Source organism: Capra hircus, chromosome 15, assembly GCF_001704415.2.
Source record: "Capra hircus breed San Clemente chromosome 15, ASM170441v1, whole genome shotgun sequence".
NCBI classification, from domain to species: domain Eukaryota; kingdom Metazoa; phylum Chordata; class Mammalia; order Artiodactyla; family Bovidae; genus Capra; species Capra hircus.
In genome coordinates, this window is record NC_030822.1 from 38,293,326 (window position 1) to 38,310,808 (window position 17,483).

At 39.8% G+C, this 17,483-nt stretch overlaps 1 protein-coding gene across 1 annotated transcript in view; it reads right to left on the reverse strand.

Moving 5' to 3' along the window:
* The window catches only part of STK33 (serine/threonine kinase 33), a 100,762-nt gene that overhangs the window by 62,383 nt on the left and 20,896 nt on the right, over positions 1-17,483 (reverse strand). Inside the window, exons 5-7 of the mRNA XM_018059501.1 lie at positions 5,849-5,987; positions 2,864-2,952; positions 939-1,023 (exon numbers count right to left, since the gene is read on the reverse strand). Of these exons, the coding sequence (XP_017914990.1) occupies positions 939-1,023; positions 2,864-2,952; positions 5,849-5,987 (313 nt within the window). The remainder of the gene's footprint in view (positions 1-938; positions 1,024-2,863; positions 2,953-5,848; positions 5,988-17,483) is intronic.

The following is a 17,483-nucleotide window of genomic DNA, read 5'->3' on the forward strand; positions in this document are numbered from 1 at the left end:
ATTCAGCAATTTCACTTCTTTGTAGCTACCCAGGGAAAAGGAAACCATATGCCCACATAAAAACTTGAACACGAATGTCCATAAGCAGGATTATTCATAATAGCTCCAAACTGGAAACAATCTACATGTGCATCAACTAATAAATAGATAAAGTGTTGCATGTCTATACAATGGACAACTGTTTACTATTAAAACAGAACAGACTACACATATGTGTTGCAACAGGGATATACCTCAAAAACATCATGCTAAGTGAAAAAAAACCAGGTGTATAAGCCTAGATGTTATATGATTCCATTTATATGAAATATCCAGAAACAGAAAACCTAGAGAGACAAAGATCAGTGGTTACCTGGGATTGGGATGGGAATGAGATTGAGAGCAAACGGGCATGAGGCAACTGCTAGGGGTAGAATTGCTTAAATTGGATTGTGGTGGTGCTGTAAAACTCTGTGAATGTATGAAAAATCACTGAATGGTACATTTTTTTGGTATCTAAATTATACTTCAAGAATGCTGTTAAAAATCACATTTACAAAAATGAGAAACTGTTGGTTTATGAAATATATTTAATCAGGACTCTATGAAAAACTACTGGATGGCAATGAAATTGGATAAAAAATGGAAAGAAGCAAAACATATGCATTATTTTAGCATAAATTAACAAAATGATAATTAGGTTTGGGTGTATGATTACCTAAGAGACATAAACAGTTATAAGAAGAGCCCAGAGAAATGATGAACACTATAATCTCCAAAGATAAGAACTATGAAATTTGTGACAACTAAAATACTTTCACTTTCAAGAAAAGAAAAGGTAGATTGATCAGGGCCATTAAGTCATGATGCAAAATCAAACTGCTCAAATTTTAATCCACACAAGTTGTTCTACTTTTTTCTATAGGAAAAAAAAAATCATTTAAAGCCTCCTAACTTACCCATATAGATGGGTGTCCCACATGTGGTTTGCAGCATGACCTCACTCCTTCCGTGCTTCTTCACTGCTAGGCCAAAATCAGTCACCTGCAAGAAGAAATTCACATAGAGTCACCAGTTTTCCAGATCCAAAGTTCACACATTCTGCCTACAGGATTTTCACTACACTGTATTGCATTTAATTCAGGAATTCTTGAGGACAGAGGGGCTTTCCTTGCATTACTAATAAAGACCTTGCTTCCCCTTCCCACCCACCCCTCCTTGTGAAAAAGAAACCTGGTCAAGAGAAACTTGGTTTTTCAAAATTTGAAAAAACACCCATAATGTTGATTATTCACTCCTTCTAATTTAAATTCACCAGTTTAACATAGGGAGTTACTCTTCCAAGAAGGCATTTAACATTTTTTAAAATAAAAATTTATCTTTATAAAGTTATTTCATTGTAAAATACATTCTGGCCTTGGTAAGTTTATTATCTATTTTTCTGATGCTCAAGCTATGTTTCAGTTTATAGGACTGTTATAAATGCAAATCATTATTCTTGTCAGCACTCACAGAAACTCCTCCTTTTTTATAATTATTTATAAAATATTTTCTCAATGCTACCTTTTCTTTACTATTATTTCCTCTGTGTTTCTAGAGTATACTAATTTAAAAATTATTACACTATTATAAACTACGAGAAGCAAATTAACAGGAAAAAAAATACACAATATAACTACAAATACACGGGAGGCCTACTGCTACAACTGCAGGCTTTCTGCTCAGGTCTAAATCTTGGTTGTTAAACATTTGGTTATTAAATATTCAGTGTGTGCCCTTGGTATTGTCTCCCAAGTTGGAACAGCCTTGGGCTGAAAGCAGAAAAAACAGGCACATTTACTGATCACACAACCAAAGATAAGATTGTGGTCCACAGACACTGAATGTAAAGTTTTCAGTACCTTATGGAGTAAGAAAATATTCCTATCATCAACAACGTGATATCACTATTTCTCTAAAGAGATTAATAAATTTCTCCAGGAGTGTTCATGATGACCCTACTTGGAGCATCATGATACATTATCTTTCTCCACAGAAAATGTATACAGGTATCAAATATATAAAAGTTCTCATGACCCAATTCAGTTCTTTGGAGGGCATTTATTCCTTCATGCACCAAATATTAATTGAGCACATACTATATTTCAGGCATTATTCCAGGTACCAACAGTGAATAAGACACACACAGAATTCCTGCACTTATAGAGCTTATAATGGAAACATTTAAAAATATTTATTTGAGTATAACAACAATATTGTTAATCCTATTTATGTTATAAATGTAACAGAGCAAGTTATTCAAAGACAACATTTTATTCCCAAATTAATACATTCATATATTTTGAAAGCAACCACTTTTAAAATGCTAAGTAATAAATAATGTATCTGATCATTTATTTGACATTAAAGAACATTTAATTTGAATAAAGTCTTCAAGAATAAATACTTGGCATACTAACTGTGCTTAGGACATAACCCAAGAAATTTTTAAATGAGAAATACAGACTTTAGCATTAATTTAGTATCAAAGGCACAGCCAACATGTACTTTTTCTCTGAATCTGTAACACATTTACATCAAACTACCAGGCATAATTTTGAAATTAATTACAAATCAGAGCATCTGTTTGTTTGCTATTAACTAATGATTCAGAACTATCCAAATGAGTATCTACTTTAAAAAAATTCAGTAGCACTACTTAACTTGTAAAATTATTCTTGTCAGTCACAACCTCTTTTGTGAAATTTTAATTTTTTTAGCACAGGCTGCTTATTTTTGGCTGTTAAAAAGCTTCTGAAATGTATCTAAAAAAGAGGACGTACGTTGCCACTTTGATATCAAACTATTTATAGGCAAACATTTACCACCATTTCTAATATCTTACCTTTATGTTTAAGTTCATTTCGTTGTTAGCATCAATAAAGCTGCTTTTAACCATTATGTTCTCCAGTTTCAGATCTCTATGTACTATATCTACCAAGAAAATAAACAACAAATCAAATGAAATGGATAATGAAAAAATAATTAGAGTGGACACAAATAGAACTTGACCAGTTAACATCCACTGATGTTGAAAAAGGAGATCAGTCCTGGGTGTTCATTGGAGGGACTAATGTTGAAGCTGAATTGGCCACCTGATGCAGAAAGGTGACTCATTTGAAAAGACCCTGATGCTGGGAAAGATTGAGGGCAAAGAGAAGGGGACGACAGAGGATGAGATGGTTGGATGGCATCACCGACACAATGGGCATGAGTTTGGGTAGACTCCAGGAGCTGGTGATGGACAGGGAGGCCTGGTGTACTGTGGTTCATGGGTCGCAAAGAGTCAGACACGACTGAGCGACTGAACTGAACTGAACTGTTGAGAAAAATCTGAGGCGGGCCAGGTATAATTCTCCCGTTTCATTCCCTTATATTCATATCCCTTTTCTCCATGTTTCTAACCTTAAGGAGCCACTTTCTTTGACTCCCTGACCTCTCCCCAGCTCCCTGCTGCTCCAACTGGCCACTCTTCATCATGAATGGCCTGGTGAGTGTCAAAGAGGATCATGTCCAAGGTTAGCTACTTCCTGTAGGAGGAAGCTTTCCCATGCCCTTCACTCTTCAAAGAGAGGATTACCTCTTTACTTCTATTCATATGTTACTGTCAGCATAAACATTTAACATACTGCAACTTGGCTACATGTATACAAGCTATACTTATTTCAATATATTTTCTGCACTATCAGTCCCACTTTTCTACTCTTTATACATTAAAGCTAAAAACAAAAACCCGTGAGACATAAAATCTCCAGCTGAACATGTCAGGGCTCAGGCAGGACTTTTATGTACATGCAAATACTCTCATGTACCAAATATTTCCTTTGCAAATAACTGATCCAGTCCATGTCCATTGTAATCATTTCCCTAAACTTAAAAATCTATAGGTATAATTTCCAGAGAAAGGAGGCTGGATGAGCCCTGGACTGTCTACTATTCCTAGTTGTTTACAGTTCCCTTCCACACTCAACCTGTGTTTAGAATTTCTACTGTTCTCCTTATTTCTTCTTACATAAACACCACAAAACTTTAACTAAGATATCTTCATAATGTGGTTTGACACTTGGCAGGGCAAGTCTCTCTGCTGCCTTCACTGTTCTTTTGCATTGTTTTGTTTACTATTCTCATCCCTCTCAAAATAATTTTATCAAGTTCCATGATAAATCCTGTTAAGATTTAGTTTGAAATATACTGACTTTATAGCTTAATGTGGGAGAACTGAAATTAGCAAAATATCAAGTCTTTGGTTTTCTGCTCTTGCAAAAATCCTCACTCTCTGCCTGGAAAGCCCTCCCTTTTTCACCTGAGTTTGTATTCCTCAGCTCAAGTTTTGCTTCCTCTGTGAATTCTTGCTTGACTTTCCAAATCAAATGAGGCACTTAGTACACCTATGCTCCATGCTCTCTATATTGCTCTCAAAAAATCATCATATTGTTTTCTGTACTCCATTCAAAAACAAATCATCAATTTGTTTGCATACGCCATTTCTCACCAATTTCCCTGAGAGGCAGGTGCCTTGTGTTTGAACCTCTGTAAACTCTAAGACCAACCTCAATGCTGTAGGTGCTTAGGGAACATCTGTTGACTGAGCCCCTAGGTTCCAGCACCAGCTCTGCACACCTAACCATGTCCCCTGACCTCTCTGGAACAGTTTTTTTCATCTCTTTTGAACTGTGGTGTTCGAGAAGACTCTTGAGAGTCCCTTGGACTGCAAAGAGATCCAACCAGTTAATCCTAAAGGAGATCAGCCTTGGGTGTTCATTGGAAGGACTGATGCTGAAGCGGAAACTCCAATACTTTGGCCACCTGATGCAATGAACCTACTCATTGGAAAAGACCCTGAAGCTGGGAAAGATTGAGGGCAGGAGGAAAAGGGGATGACAGAGGATGAGATAGTTGGACAGCATCACAGATGCAATGGACATGAGTTTGAGTAACCTCCGGGAGTTGGTGATGGACAGGGAAGCCTGGTGTGCTGCAGTCCATGGGGTCACAAAGAGTCAGACACGACTGAGCAATTGAACTGAACCGAACTGATAAAATGAGAAGCTTCTAAGGTCACATGTAAGCCAAACTAACACTGAAGGGGAAAAAAAAAGCAGGAGCATGAGGAAAAACAGTAGCAATAATACCAAAGAATAGTAAAGCAATTAGAAGAATTAGAAAAATATTTAAATGTGGATATTAAAGTAGTGAAACGACTCCCATATGGTACTCTACTGATGGATCATACATTTGTCAAAACCCATAGAATGTACAATACCAAGAGCGAACACTAATGTAAACTATGGACTTTGGGTGATAACGATGTGTCAGTGCAAGTTTATCAACTGTAACAAGTGTAACCACTCTGATAGGGGATGCTAATAATGGGGAAGTATTTGCATGCATGGATAGAGGTATTTGGGAATCTCTGTAACTTCTCAGTTTTGCTGTGAACCTAAAACTGCTCTAATAATTAAGTCTAAAAATTTTTTTAATGCCTAGTATATGCAGATTTTTAACATTATTATTAATATATGAGTTTTTAGAAATTTCACTTCTATTGATTTTCTATTTTGGATTTAATAATATTAGCTTCTTTTCAAGTTGTTGAATAGAAATGTTCATAATTTCATTCTTATCCATGGACAATGTAATTGCATACCTGTCTTGTTTCTAATTAAAATATATCAATAAAGTTACAAAGGAAAAAATTTAATTTTTAAAATCAAATTTTCTGTATCAGTAGGCATTACTTCTGTGACTATGAATCCTGAATACAATCAGCCTTAAACAAAAGTGCTATCTGCCTTCATGGTGTCAATGAGCTGGGTGATCCTCTTCTTACCGTTATTGTGAAGATAGGCTATAGCTGAGGCGAGACTTTGAATGATCCACCTTGTCTCATTCTCTGAGAAATGACCTTTCCTATCCAGAATTTCTTTGAGTTCTCCATCCTCACAAAGCTCCATCACAAGATACATTTTCTGACATAAATATAAAGAGAGAGAGCACAAATTATTTAGTTGGGTATGTTTAAATGTTATATATTGTATACAGAGAATAGAAATATCATTATAATCTTAATCAGTCTATTCATTTAACATAGTTGCTATCTGTCATGTACAGATACTCTGTAGGATACTAGAGGGGAAAAAAGTGGAAGTATTAGTCACTCAGTCATGTCCGACTCTTTCCAAACCCATGGACTGTAGCCCGTCAGGCTACTCTGTCCATGAAATTCTCCAGGCAGGAATACTGAAGTGGGTAGCCATTCCCTTCCCCAGAGGATCTTCTTGACCCAGGGATCGAACCCGGGTCTCCTACATTGCAGAGGCCACCAGGGAAGCTCTACTAGAGGAAAAAGCAAGCATAAAACATACTCTTTACCTCCAAAGAGCTCAGAGTATGGTTATAATCACAATGTCATGTGATAAGTGCTAACAGAAGAGGACTGTCCAAAATGTGATGAAGTTACAGAGAGGGGGTGAGCCTAAAGAATACTCACTGTGAAGAGGTGCCATTTCAGGCAGGTCTGGATGACTGAACAGGGATTTATGGGTAGAAAAGATGGGCAAGGACAGGCATAGCACACAGCATTTGCAGACTCCAAAGCTGGAAATAACACTGGCAGTTAAAGAATAACACATATCTCAGTGTTAATAGCATTTTGGTAAGTCAGAGAAGACTGGAATGGTGAGGGGGGAGGCCAGAAAGAACAGGTTGGTGCCAGGCTGTAGAGTCCTGGATGTCACACAAAGGAGCTTGGATTTTTTCCCCCCATATGCAATAAGTAGCCACAGAAGATATATTTTTTTAATTTTTACCCACTCTGTGATCTCCAACCAGGGATCGAACCTATACCCCCCATAGTGGGAGCTCAGTGTCTTAACCACTGGACCACCAGGGAAGTCCTACCAGGGAAGATTTTTAAGCTTATGTCTGGAGTGGAGGAAGTGTATGTGCTATCATCAACTCTGCATTTCTAAACAAACACTCCACTCCAATAGCAATGCAGAGCAGAACTCAACAAACTTCTTTTCTGTGAAAGCCAGATACAGATAGTAAGTATTTTTGGTTTCACAGGCCATACAACCTCTTCTGTAACCATTCAGCTCTGTTGTCACAGCATAAAAGCACCCATAAACAATACAATAAAACTTTATTTATGGACTTTGGAACTTAGTTTCATATAATTTTCACATGTCATGAAATATTACTATTTTAACCTTTCTTTCCAACCATTTAAAAATGTACAAAACCTAACTTACAGGCCATAAAAAAAACAGGCTGCACTCCAGACTGGCTCACATGCTGTGTATACTGACCTCTGTTCATAAAAGGGTAGATGTGAGGAGCAGAATGAAGAAAAGAAGAAAACGATGTGAAAATATGCAGAGGGAGAAATAGTGGAACTTAGTGACTGACGGGGTATAAGTGGTAAAAGCCACAAATGAAATGCCTATTCCATACTTGCTGTATCTGTGGATGTTTCTTATACTCACTTTAAGGATTCCAATAGTCAGGTCATCTATTGAGTCAGAAAGATTCCCAGTCAACTAAAATGCATGCCTTTTTCATACCTATTGCTATTCAGACGCAGAACAGCCTCCATGTCTCCATTTTGTCCTGTGCCACTACATTTTCGTTGTTGTTTGTAAGATTCTGGGACCTGATCCTATTCTATTACCGCTCCTGATGCAACTTCTGCGTTCAGTCGGCAAGCAGGAAAGCAAGGGAAGGCTAACAACCTTTCTTCCTATAGTCAAAATTCTGACTCACTAAACCTTAGGATGCTTTAGAATTTCAAAAGTAACTACAGAATTCTGTAAAGTCTAATGCAAAAATAAGCTTTTGAACTAGGCCATAGTTTTTCCACTGACAGCATGGCAGAGATCATGAAATGAAATGGTAAGTGAATTATTTGGAAGGCAAAGTTACATTAGCAGTGCTTACAATACAAATTGATCAATTTAAAACATGTAAGCTGATAAAAGTTATCATCAATAAAGGTTTTTCAGAAGTCTTTCTGTAATTATTAAAAAATAATTGTGTAGGCCTGGAGAATATGTGGACTCACAAGAAACCCTACATAGTCAACGGATGATCAGTATTACTACCTTAGCCTAACCAGTCAGTTAACAATTCCCTTTAATCTTTAAGATGGCTTCAACTGAAAGTCTAGGTATTTGTGTGAGCTGGGAAGATGGGCAGACAGATCTGACCTTTGTGAATCAAAGGCAAACAATAGGTAAGAAATACAATCACAGATGATGGTTTCCTTCGCCTTCAAATTATTCTAGATTTGGACTCCCACTTATGTTCCAAAATGAAGGAACAGACCAGACTTGTCCTCCCTCCTGAAACAACCTAAAAAATGGATAAAATACATGAAGTAACAATTTTCAGACATTAGTCATCAGGCAGCACAAGGCAGTGATCCCTGACAGAGGAGAAACCTATGAGACAAGCCCCACGATTATCCTAGCTTACTGTCTAGAGATTCCAAGCTATAAAGAAGGGAAAGAAAACCCAAGCAGAGCTCAACAGTCTACATGAATGGAGGAGATGGTGCTGAGAGTCCAGGAAGGCCAAGACAACTAAACTCCACAGGCGAGACTGCCAAAGAGGGTAAGGCTATACACAAAGAAAGCACTATAGATTTGTAGGTGGCTGCCGATCCCACCCTCAACTCTTCAGCAAAGTACTAACTAGCACATATGTATCAAGAATCTACCCAGAGGAAAACAAGATGGTGGAGGAGTAGGCGGATGTGGAGTACATCTCTCTCCACAGATACATCAGGAATACACCTTCAGACACAGAAGTGCACGCAGAACACCAGCTGAGATTGGACAGGAGTACCTGACCAGTGGAAAATAATATATAGACCCACGTAAAACTTGGTAGAATGAAGGAACCAAGGGGAAAAACAGGAGTGTTAATAGGACTGGACCTGCCTTTGGCAGGTGGGGGAACTGAAGCAGGGGTCCGATCCCCACATAGGGGAAATTGTCTGAGTCAGAGGAGAAATATTTAAGGCTGAGAGTGAAACAGCTGATCTGTGGCAGCCTAAATGGAATGAGAATCAGACAGCGCTTGCTGCAACCATACATGCCCTGGACAGGGATGCAGACCCCCTGGAAGGCGCACCAGCTGGAAGATGGAGCTTAAGAATTGTGGAGCAATCCCTGGGCGAAGGCTGCTATTGACTGCGGAGAGATGGATCAGGGGATGTGAGGGAGGAGGTTGTGCTGGGAAATGCCTGCAGAGGAAAGCTGGGCAGCCAGGGAAGCAAGGAGATGCTGCTGAGTCATGCATAGGGGCTGGAGCCATCACCATAGCCTCTCTTCCCCTACATGCCAGCATTGGCAGCTGAACAACAGAGGGGCTGGCCCAGCAAAGGCCTGAGGCACTGAACTACAGAGTAGGACCCCACCCAGGATGCCTCTTTAAGTGCCTGACATGCTGATCTACAGAGTAGGACCCCAACCACGAGGGCCCCTCTATGTGCCTGATGCGTGAACAACAGAGAAGGACCCTAGGCAAGGAAGCCCTCTAAGTGCCTGAACCGGTGGAGCTACAGAGAAAGACTGGCCAAAGAGGACTTCTGATCACCAGCCACAAGAGGCACAAAAAAAGATTCTGATGGGGCTGTAACTCCTGCAGCGGAGGCAGTCTGTGCACCTGCACACTTGGCGCCTCCAGGGTCCCCCAAGCCAAGCAGTTGTGTCACCTTCACGCTCAGCTTTCACCGGGGCAGAGCTGCCACAGGCAAAAAAAGGTCTTGCACCTATGCGTGCAGGGTTGCTTCGGTAGTGTCCAACTTTTTGTGACCCTGTAGACTGTGGGCTGCCAGGCTTCTCTGTCAGGAAGGGGGGTTCTCCAGGCAAGAATACTGGAGCTATTGGTCAATACTGGTTGCCATAACCTTCTAGAGCACTGTATTTCCTGCTGCCCTAGCTGCCAACTCCTCTGAGTACCTGGTACTGCCAGAATCCCTGTGATTCTGCAGGGAGCTGCACCATCACACCTGGCCCTCATAGGGGCAAACCCAAGTCTTCCAGGGCAGCCTCAGGAGCAAACCCCCAGTGGATGGCCCATATGCAGTGGTGGAAATAAACCACAATTGAAACACAGGGGCAGTGTAACTAAGAAAGAAGACCCAAAACCCTCCTACCAGCTGTACAAGCTACAGATTAAATCCACATGATCAACTAGACAGACTGTCTATGGAATATACAAAAGGTCATTGAGAGCTCCCACAAGAGAAAACACACTAGTTCTGATAGCTGTTGAAATTGGAGGCAAGAACACATAGGAGTAGAACTTGATTAGAATCTGAGCTGCCCCCACAGCAGGTCCAGAGATCAGCAGTGTTAGAGGGCATCCTAGGGAGGTGAGGTGGACTGTGATTCCCAGCGAGGGAAAGGAATCTGACAGCAGTGACTGAAGGAAAACACTTATTATTCTTACGTTTTGACTTGTTCTGTAGATTCTCTTGGATTTTTTTCCCCTCCTCTGTTGTAGTTGTCAATTTTATTGGCACTATGAAATCTAATTAAGCTTTTGAGCTTTTTCTTTTTCTTTTTTTCTCAGTCACATTTTTTTCTTGTTGTTATAAACCTCTGCCTCTACGTTGGGCTTTTGCAGTTCTGGGGAGTTTCCTTGTTCTTTTCTTTTCCCTTCTTTTAATTTTAATTTTAAACCTATTATTATTTTTTCTACGTTTATTCCTTTGTTTTTCCTACTGTTCTTTTCCCCCTGCAGTTAATCTTTAATATATATAAATCTTCTATATCTACCTCTATTTAACTTTGCATATCTATGCTTTCTTTTCTTTCTTTCCTTTCCTCTCAACATAGTTGTTAGTTTTATTTTCATTACTTTATTCCCCAGTTGGCACCTTGCTTTCGTTTTGTTTTCCATTTTGTGCTTTAGTTAGTTTTGTTCGGGTAGACATAATTTTTGGTTCCTTGTTCGCCAGGTCAATCTATTATACTTTACTTTTGTTGGACTGTTTTGATTTTGCTTATGGGTGTATATGTGTTTGTGTATATTCAGTCACACTTTTTATTGTTGTTATAAACCTCTGCATCTCTGCTGGGCTTTTGCAGTTCTGTGGGGTTTTCCTTTTTTCTTCTTCTGTTTTTTTTTTTTTTCTTTTCTCTTTTTTATAATTTTAACTTTTAATTTTTTAAAACCTATTATATTTTTTCATTTATTCCTTTGTTTGCCTTTCCTACTGTTCCTTTCTCCTTGCAGTTAATCTTTAATGTATATAAATCTTCTTCATCTACCTCTATTTAACTTTGCATATCTATTCTTTCTTTCTTTTCCTCTTAATATATTTGTTAGTTTTGTTTTCGTTGCTTTATTCTCCATTTGGCACCTTGCTTTAGTTTTGTTTTCCTGTTTGTGCTTTAGTTAGTTTTGTTCTTAACTGGTAAATATAATTTTTGGTTTCCTTTGTTCACCGGGTCAATCTATTGTATTTTATTTTTGTGGACTGTTTTCACTTTGTTCATGGGTATATATGTCTATGTGTATATTTCATTATTTTAATTATTATTTGCCTGAATTTGTAACTGCCATTTGTCTGAGGTTCATCTTTGGTTTCTCATTTTTGGGTATTTGTTTTAATCTCACTTAATGCCATAACAAACCACGTGTGAAACCTTCGCTCCTGACCAGAGGTCAAGACCTGAGCCTTTGGAGTGGGAGCACTGACTCCAAGACCCTACACTACCAGATAACTAACCCTACTAGGGGGTATCAAATAGTGAGAACTCACACAAAGGAAACCACTGGAATACAAGACCCGGCATCACCCAACCACCAGTAGCACCCTGTGCGGGACACCTCATCTAAACAACAAACAAAACAAAAATACAAACCCAATCATCAGCAGACAGGGTTACCACCTCACTCAGCCTTGCCCATTAGAGGAAAAACAAACAAAAACCTAGCACAAATGTGATCCTATAGGAAGCTTACACAAACCACTGGACCAACCTTAAGTGTTCGTGTTAGTCACTCAGTCGTGCCCGACTCTTTGTGACCCCATGGACTACAGCCCACTAGGCTCTCTGTACATGAGATTTTCCAGGCAAGGATACTGGAGTGGGTTGCCATTTCCTTCTCCAGGGGATCTTCCCAACCAAGGGATCGAACCCAGGTCTCCTGCACTGCAGGGAGATTCTTTACCAACTGAGCTACAAGGGAAGCCCCTTAGGAGGGCAGAAACAAAAAGGAAGAAACAATTCAACCTTGAAGCCTGGGAAAAGGAGACCTCAAACACAATAAGTTAAAAAAAAATAATAATGAAAAGGAAGAGAAATACTAAGGACTTTCCTGTAGCTCAAACAGAAAGGAATCTGCCTGCAATGCAGGAGAACATTGTTCGATTCCTGGGTCAGGAAGATCCTCTGGAGAAGGGAATGGCAATCCACTCCAGTATTCTTGCCTGGAGAATTCCATGGACAGAGAGGCCTCACAGGCTACAGTTCATTGGGTTGCAAAGAGTCAGACACGACTGAGTGACTAACACACACACAAAGAAATACTACCCAAATAAAGGAACAAACTAGAAACATAGAAGTCCAAATAAATGAAGAGGAAAGAGGCAACCTACCTGAAAAAGAATTCAAAATAATGATAGTAAATATGATTTTTAAAATGTTGAAAATAAAATGAAGACAATGCAAGAATCAATTAACAAAGATCTAGAAGAATTAAAGAATAAACATTCAGAGACAAACAACCAATTACTGAAATTAACAATACTCTAGGGGAGTAACAGGCAAATTTGGCCGTGGAGTACGGAATGAAGCAGGGCAAAGGCTAATAGAGTTTTGCCAAGAGAACGCACTGGTCGTAGCAAATATCCTCTTCCAACAACACAAGAGAAGAGTCTATACATGGACATCACCAGATGGTCAACACCGAAATCAGACTGATTATATTCTTTGCAGCCAAAGATGGAGAAGCTCTACACAGTCAGCAAAAACAAGACCGGGAGCTGACTGTGGCTCAGATCATGAACACCTTATTGCCAAATTCAGACTTAAATTGAAGAAAGTGGGGAAAACCACTAGACCATTCAGGTATGACCTAAATCAAATCCATTATGATTACACAGTGGAAGTGAGAAATAGATTTAAGGGACTAGATCTGATAGAGTGCCTGATGAACTATGGACAGAGGTTCATGACATTGTACAGGAGACAGGGATCAATCCCATTCCCATGGGAAAAAAATGCAAAAAGCAATATGGCTGTCTGAGGAGGCCTTACAAATAGCTGTGAAAAGAAGAGAAGCAAAAAGCAAAGGAGAAAAGGAAAGATATAAGCATCTGGATGCAGAGTTCCAAAGAATAGCAAGGAGACATAAGAAAGCCTTCTTCAGCGATCAATGCAAAGAAATAGAGGAAAACAACAGAATGAGAAAGACTAGAGATCTCTTCAAAAAAATTAGAGATACCAATGGAACATTTCATGCAAAGATGGGCTTGATAAAGGACAGAAATGGTATGGACCTAACAGAAGCAGAAGATATTAAGAAGAGGTGGCAAGAATACACACAAAATCTGTACAAAAAGATCTTCACAACCCAGATAATCACGATGGTGTGATCACTCACCTAGAGCCAGACATCCTGGAATGTGAAGTCAAGTGGCCCTTAGAAAGCATCACTATGAACAAAGCTAGTGGAGATGATGGAATTCCAGTTGAGCTATTTCAAATCCTGAAAGATGATGCTGTGAAAGTGCTGCACTCAATATGCCAGCGAATTTGGAAAACTCAGCAGTGGCCACAGGACTGGAAAAGGTCAGTTTTCATTCCAATCCCAAAGAAAGGCAATGCCAAAGAATGCTCAAACTACCGCACAATTGCACTCATCTCACATGCTAGTAAAGTAATGCTCAAAATTCTCCAAGTTAGGCTTCAGCAATATGTGAACCATGAACTTCCTGATGTTCAAGCTGGTTTTAGAAAAGGCAGAGGAACCAGAGATCAAATTGCCAGCACCCAGTGGATCATGGAAAAAGTAAGAGAGTTCCAGAAAAACGTCTACTTCTGCTTTATTGACTATGCCAAAGCCTTTGACTGTGTGGATCACAATAAACTGTGGAAAATTCTGAAAGAGATACCAGACCACCTGACCTGCCTCTTGAGAAACCTATATGCAGGTCAGTTAGAACAGTTAGAACTGGACATGGAACAACAGACTGGCTCCAAATAGGAAAAGGAGTACGTCAAGGCTGTATATTGTCACCCTGCTTATTGAACTTCTATGCAGAGTACATCATGAGAAATGCTGGGCTGGAAGAAACACAAGCTGGAATCAAGATTGCCGGGAGAAATATCAATATCAGATATGCAGATGACACCACCGTCATGACAGAAACTGAAGAAGAACTAAAGAGCCTCTTGGTGAAAGTGAAAGTGGAGAGTGAAAAAGTTGGCTTAAAGCTCAACATTCAGAAAACGAAGATCATGGCATCTGGTCCCATCACTTCATGGGAAATAGATGGGGAAACAGTGGAAACAGTGTCAGACTTTATTTTCTGGGGCTCCAAAATCACTGCAGATGGTGATTGTAGCCATGAAATTAAAGGACGCTTACTCTTTGGAGGGAAAGTTATGACCAACCTGGATAGCACATTGAAAAGCAGAGAAATTACTTTGCCAACAAAGGTCCATCTAGTCAAGGCTATGGTTTTTCCAGTAGTCATGTATGGATGTGAGAGTTGGACTGTGAAGCAAGCTGAGCGCCAAAGAACTGATGCTTTTGAACTGTGGTTTTGGAGAAGACTCTTGAGAGTCCCTTGGACTCCAAGGAGATCCAACCAGTCCATCTGAAAGGAGACCAGTCCTGGGTGTTCATTGGAAGGACTGATGCTAAAGCTGAAACTCCCAAAACTTTGGCTACCTCATGCGAAGAGTTGACTCACTGGAAAAGACTCTGATGCTGGGAGGGATTTGGGGCAGGAGGAGAGGGGGACGACAGAGGATGAGATGGCCAAATGGCATCACCAACTCGACAGACATGAGTTTGACTGAACTCCGGGGGTTGCTGATGGACAGGGAGGTCTGGTGTGCTGTGATTCATGGGGTCGCAAAGAGTCGGACAGCACTGAGTGACTGAACTGAACTGAGAAGGAATCAATAGCAGAATATCTGAAGCAGAAGAACAAATCGGTAAGTTGGAAGATAAAATGGTGGGAATAACTTCTGAGGAGCAGAATAAAGTAAAAAGAATGAAAAGAACTGAGGATAGTCTCAGAGACCTCTGGGACAATACCAAATACAGCAATATTCAAATTATGGGAGTCCCAGAAGAAGAAGAGAAAATTTTTGAAGAGATTATAGTTGAAAATTTCCCCAACATGGAAAAGGAAATAGCCAATCAAGTCCAAGAGGCACAAAGAGTCCCATACAGGATAAACGCAAGGAGAAACATGCCAAGACACATACTAATCAAACTAACAAAGACTAAACACAAAGAAACAATATTAAAAACAGCAAGGGAAAAGCAACAAGTAACATACAAAGGAAACCCCATTTGCTTAATAGCTGATCTTTTCAGCAGAAACTCTGCAGGATATATTTAAAGTACTGAAAGGGAAAAATCTACATCCAAGGTTACTGTGGTGGCTCAGACGGTAAAGCTTCTGTCTACAATGCGGGAGACCTGGGTTCGAGCCCTAGGTTGGGAAGATGCCCTGGAGAAGGAAATGGCAATCCACTCCAGCACTACTGCCTGGAAAATCCCATGGACAGAGGAGCCTGGTAGGCTACAGTCTATGGGGTCGCAAAGAGTCGGACACAACTGAGCAACTTCATTCATTCATTCATTCATTCATTCAAGGTTACTATACCCGGCAAGGATCTCATTCAAAATTGATGGAGAAATAAAAAGCTTTTCAGATAAGCAAAAGTTAAGAGAATTCAGTATCACCAAACCAGCTTTACAGCAAACATTAAATGGACTTATATAGTCATGAAATACAAAAGGAAAAAGATCTACAAAATCACCCCCAAACAATTAAGAAAATAGTAATAGGAACATATATATCAATAATTACTTTAAATGTAAATGGATTAAATGCTCCAACCAAAAGACACAGACTGGCTGAATGGATACAAAAACAAGAACCATATACATGCTGTTTACAAGAAACCCACTTTAGCCCTCAAGACACATAAAGACTGAAAATGTGAGGATGGAAAAATATATTTCATGCAAATGGGAAGCAAAAGAAAGCTGGAGTAGCAATTCTCATATCAGACTAAATAGACCTTAAATAAAGAAGATTACAAGAGATAAGGAAGGACACTACATAATGATCAAGGGATCAATCCAAGAGGAAGATATAACAATTGTAAATATCTATGCAACCAACATAGGAAGGAGCACCTCAATACATAAGACTAACATTAACAGACATAAAAGGAGAAATTGACAGTAACACAATAATAGTAGGAGACTTTAACACCCCACTCGCACCAATGGACAGATCATCAAAACAGAAAATTAATAAGGAAACACAAGTCTTTTATTATTTATTTACTTTAACTGGAAGCTAATTACATTACAATATTGTAGTGGGTTTTGCCATACACTGACATGAATCAGCCATGGGTTTACATGTGTTCCCCATCCTGAACCCCCCACCCACTTCCCTCCCCATCCCATCCCTTAGGTCATCCCAGTGCACCAGCCCTGAGCACCCTGTCTCATGCATCAAACCTGGACTGGCGATCTGTTTCACATAAGATAATATACATGTTTCAATGCTATTCTCTCAGATCATCCCACCCTCGCCTTCTCCCACAGAGTCCAAAAAACTGTTCTATACATCTATGTCTCTTTTGCTGTCTTGCATATAGGGTTATCGATACCATCTTTCTAAATTCCATATATATGCGAATGGCACCCCACTCCAGTACTCTTGCCTAGAATATCCCATGGACGGAGGAGCAGGGTAGGCTACAGTGCATGGGGTTGCTAAGAGTCGGACATGACTGAGCGACTTCCCTTTCACTTTTTACTTTCATGCATTGGAGAAGGAAATGGCAACCCACTCCAGTGTTCTTGCCTGGAGAATCCCAGGGACGGGGGAGCCTGGTGGGCTTCCGTCTATGGGGTCGCACAGAGTCGGACACGACTGAAGCGACTTAGCAGTAGCAGCAGCAGCATACCGTATTGGTGTTTTTCTTTCTTACTTACTTTACTCTTACTTCCAGTTTCATCCACCTCATTAGAACTGATTCAAACGTGTTCTTTTTAATGGCTGAGCAATATTCCATTGTGTATATGTATCACAGCTTTCTTATCCATTCGTCTGTGATGGACATCTAGGTTGCTTCCATGTCCTGGCTATTATAAACAGTGCTGCGATGAACATTGGGGTACACATGTCTCTTTCAATTATGGTTTCCTCAGTGTGTATGCCCAGCAGTGAGGTTGCTGGTTCA